This window comes from Nanorana parkeri, unplaced genomic scaffold (genome assembly GCF_000935625.1).
Source record: "Nanorana parkeri isolate BGI_ZX_2015 unplaced genomic scaffold, ASM93562v1 scaffold59, whole genome shotgun sequence".
In the NCBI taxonomy this organism is placed as follows: Eukaryota; Metazoa; Chordata; class Amphibia; order Anura; family Dicroglossidae; genus Nanorana; species Nanorana parkeri.
The window spans coordinates 203,340-207,820 of record NW_017306327.1 but is presented as its reverse complement, the minus strand read 5'-3'; the positions used below and the strand labels follow the sequence as shown (position 1 = coordinate 207,820).

Sequence of the window (4,481 nt, the reverse complement as noted above, 5' to 3'; positions counted from 1 at the left end):
ATATATATATATATAATCTCCCTTCTTTGAACAATCAGTACTGATCATTCCAATGTTTATTCCTAACTGAGACAATAGTAGACCTTTACCAGCTTCCCAGTTATGAATGAACAGGAAGTGATCGCTTCCAGCTCATTCATGACAGGGGACATAGTATGTATTTACTATCGTAATATCTCCTCAGTTTATGAATGGACAGGCGGCGCTCTGCATAAACATACTATATCTGCTCAGTTTGTGAATGGACAGGAGGCGCTCTGTACTGAGCATTTCATGTTCAGTTAGTGCTGGGGCTGCAGAGAAGGCGATTTAGGACTCAGTTTAGTTTAGACCCCTGATATTTCCCCAAAGGCCCCTGACAGCAATGCAAAAAAAAAATAATAATAAAAAAAATAAATTGGTTAAAAAAGAAACACACAAACACGCAACAGTGTGCACCATAATGCTGCGGTGCTTTGCTACAATATCGCAGCGCTTGATTTCTTTTGCTTTTTTAGCTTTTTACAATAACATTAATTCAGCTGTGTGTTCTGCTGTCAGTCCTAGACCCCCATTTCCTCCAAGCACACAAGCAAGTCCTCCTCTCATGGAGGGGGCTCCCCTACTTGTCTGAGTAGGGGGCATCTGTTGTCTTTCTGCTCCCAGGACATTATAGAAGTTTGGGTAGTACAGAATGTTGTGTCCAAGGGCTACATGCTGAAATTTTGGTCTCTGCCTCCTCTCCACTTCATGTTGTGGAACCTGCAAACATCCTCGCAAATGTCTTCTTTCCACTTTCATCAAGTTTTACAAGGCCTCAGTTTATGCCAGTTTTGGATTTAAGATTGTTGAAGCAGCTTTGTAGACTCTCACTTACTGTGTCACACTCCTTAGTTGAACTACGTTTGTATGTCCCAATGAACCTGAACTTGGAGTACATTACATGACAGGTAGCACTTTAAACAGTACAGAACCAATTACGTCCCTCCATACTCAAATGTAGGGGTTCTAAAAAAGATACTCTTTTTTGGCAGTCATGCCATATACTGTATATACTGCTATTACATCAGTGAAAAGGAAAAATAGCATCACAACAGGATGAAGGAAGTATTTTTTTCTGATGCTTATGAGTCAGTTTGTGCTAACAACTAGAAATGTTTTTCTTCATAAAGTTAACCATTCTTAAGTCCTTATATAGCGTGTTTAAGCACACTTTAGAATCCACGTGGTATCTAAAGGGCGTTAAGAAAGCACAGTAAGACACCATAGGAATTAATATTCATGGCAAGATAACATTGGATGATTGCTCAGATATACTGTAGAAGGTTAAAGAAGTCTAGTAGATCTCACCCACATGCATATACACAAAATCCCAGGAAAATACTTCTCACATTAGTGGAGTAAGCATACACTGTGGGCACATGTTTGCTCTGGGGCAATCATATTTTAATGCATGCATCATAACAGACCCCTAATATTTTCATTTTAAAATAGAAAAAGAGATTGAGGACACAGAGCCCTTAATCTCTTTTTCTGCAGCCCCTGTTATAAATGAACAGGAATCCTCTATACTGAGTGTTCCTGTTCATTCATAAATTGTGGATATATTGTGAGTTACTATGTACACACTCATGAATGAACAGGAAGTGATGTAGAGCACTTCCTGTTCATTCATAACTAGCACACAGTAACTCATACTATATCCAGTAATTCACAAACATTCAGCGATCAGTGATCGCTGAATGTTAGTACACCGCTCTTTGACCTGGATCAGCTCTCGCAGGAGGCTGATCCGGCGGGGCAGGGAGGAGAGCTCGTCTATTTTGACAGCTGACTCTTCCCCCTCACCGCTGGCTCAGCCTCCTGTGACAGCTGTCTCTGCTCTCACACCGCTCTCCATCCTGATTTGTCACAGGAAGCTTAGCAGAGTTGTGTGGGAGGAGAGCTCAGGCTCCTGTGACACACCGGCCACTCACAGTGCTATACTCCCACCGCACCACTCGGCCCCCTCTCACAGTTTCTCTGCTCCCCGGTGGAGGCTGCGCTGTGTCAGGGCGGATACAGAGCAGTGCCCAGCGGGAGAGAGAAACTAGAGATGCACCACAATTTCAGCCGAAACATGGCACTTTCGGCAATTTGCTCAAATAGCCATTTTCGGCCACTATGTTTTGGCGGCCGAATTTTCGGTGCATCCCTACTTGTACATACAGTATATAAGGAAAGTGATAAACGTGTCAACATGGTTGTACTGGTGTAGGCTGTACGATGCTAGGTGCAGGAAGCATTAGATCACTTGTTCATTCAGTTGGGGAAAAAAAGATTGGAAAGCTGCTTTGGTGCTGTAGTTAGATTACACATTTACCAAGTTAGGTAAAAAGCACCAGTTTTGCTCCATAGGGTAAGGGGAAGTTAGCATATGCCAATAACTCACTTTCCAGGAATCCTGCCAGACTGCATTTTCATTTTGTATGTGCAGATTACATTAGCTTTCTTTTTGTTTTTTTGTTTTTATAGCTGTGTCTTATAAACTACTGGCAGCATTAGCACAAAAGTAATTTGACCACACAAATCTTCTTGCTTTTACAGGACCTTTTGTGGAGAACGCTATTCTGACAAGCGCTACAAGTGAGGCACTCTACATCGATTTTCAGAAATTCCTTCCACAAGAGCCAGTCAAAAGTGAAGACTGAATGGAACTTTGTAAAGATGGCTTGTCCTGCACCATTACTGATGTGAAGGGGTCAGCAAGTGCGTTAACGTTACAGATATAATTGAAACCGCCTTTTTACTCTGACTCCTTAGGGATCAATGTAAAGTTTAAATAGACGGACACATGACATTCATGTGGCCATAATTGTTTTTTTTTGTAATAAACATATTATATTATTTACTGTTTAATAAATGCTAGTATTTCAATAATGTTATTGGATGCACTCAAAAGGTATTAAGGGTTTTCAAATTTTAAAGAAGTGTGTGTGTGTGTGTCACAAGGTTGCTTATTTGGCCAATTGCTGAAGCATCGATTAGATGATACCAGCTAACACTATCAGCCAATCAATGTATTTAGCTGAACTTTGAAACTGCTTTTCAGTAGAAATCCTGTTGGGAGAAAAAAAACCCCCCCCAATGTATTTGGTCACATTACTAGCGACTTTGGTATCCAGTTTCTGCAACCATGGTATTTCCTGCCTTCTGTCTAGTATGACTTTGGGATGTGGGTTGAGCTTTACCCTTTAGTTACTCTGTAGCTTACTAAATTTTCCTGCACATTTCCACTTTTGCATCTATTTTGATAAATTGCTTCTTTTAAAGGTACTATGTTGCTAAAATAAACAAAACAAAAAAATGTGCCCCCTGCAGAAACGTTAATCCTCACCTTTATTATTGCCCATGCTGCCGATCTCTGCTGTGTTAAAAAAAAAAGCCACATAAATAATCATTGGGTTCTGAAACTTCTAGGAGTATTATATTCCAGGTCACCCGCTGTGCTCAGTGGTTCGATCTACCAGCCCCTAAATGATTATAGTGTCCCATAGTGACATAAGGCCTGTTGGGATGAGGGGAACCAGGACCAACTCTCATGGACGTTTTAGATTCTAAAGCTACTTAAATGGTGGTTTCACTTGCCTACCGAACACATACCACAAAAGCCACCCATTGAATCTTACCCCTGGGATGGAGGACAAAAGGATTACCAGGCAAAAATGTCCAGTGCATTTTTTTGACTCTGCTAATGTTTCTCCTGTAATACCTGCTGCTGCCCATCAGACCCTAGAAACTAATTGTTCTCCAAAAATTCAAACATTAGCCATTTGTTGTCCATATTTCCCACAACTTACTTGCTGAAGCAATTCAATTTAACATTTTCCACACGCAATCAAATACAGTTTGTTCTTCTTGTGCAGGTTGTGTGTGGTAACATAAAGCACTCTACACATTGTCATTTAATACGTTTTGTGGCTGGTGAGTGCAAATATCAGTTTTCTAAATGAGATCCTGTTAGGTTGAACAAGAATGACAATGTTTGTGCTGTGTTCATATTTTAAATGTAATGTATGTTAAAATTTCCTGCTTGTTACATTTTTTTTGTGCAGTTTCCAGTAACTGCATATTCAAAAAGAATTGATATCCATATTGCACCACAGTACAACTACATGGCTGGAAAAACACAGACGCGTGAATGTAGCCTTATACTAAGCATTTAGAGGATTGCTTGATATACTATCATGTGGGCCTCCCACTACTTATGTGTACAGATGGATTATTCTCCTACTCTTCTCTTTAAAGTGAAAGTAAAGTTTATAAAAAAAAAAAAAATGCTGATCAGCAAACTATATATGAAAGAAGAGACTGCAAGTCTCTTCTGCCATAAAAGCTCAGTGCCCAGGCTTAGCATGCCAAGATGAAGTAACTCCAGTGCGCATGCATGGGAGTAACTTCTTCGGGCCTGGCCAATCAAGAATCGGAACCTGGAAGAAAATGGAAGGAGCGGCAAAGGGGGA

The 4,481-nt window shown here is 40.5% G+C and overlaps 1 protein-coding gene across 1 annotated transcript in view; it reads left to right on the top strand.

The window, feature by feature from the left end:
• MRPL1 (mitochondrial ribosomal protein L1) overlaps positions 1-2,704 on the top strand; it is a 25,833-nt gene extending 23,129 nt beyond the window's left edge. The window contains exon 8 of the mRNA XM_018576173.1: positions 2,566-2,704. Within this exon, the coding sequence (XP_018431675.1) occupies positions 2,566-2,669 (104 nt within the window). The 3' untranslated portion in view covers positions 2,670-2,704. The remainder of the gene's footprint in view (positions 1-2,565) is intronic.
• The last annotated feature ends 1,777 nt before the right edge of the window (positions 2,705-4,481 follow it).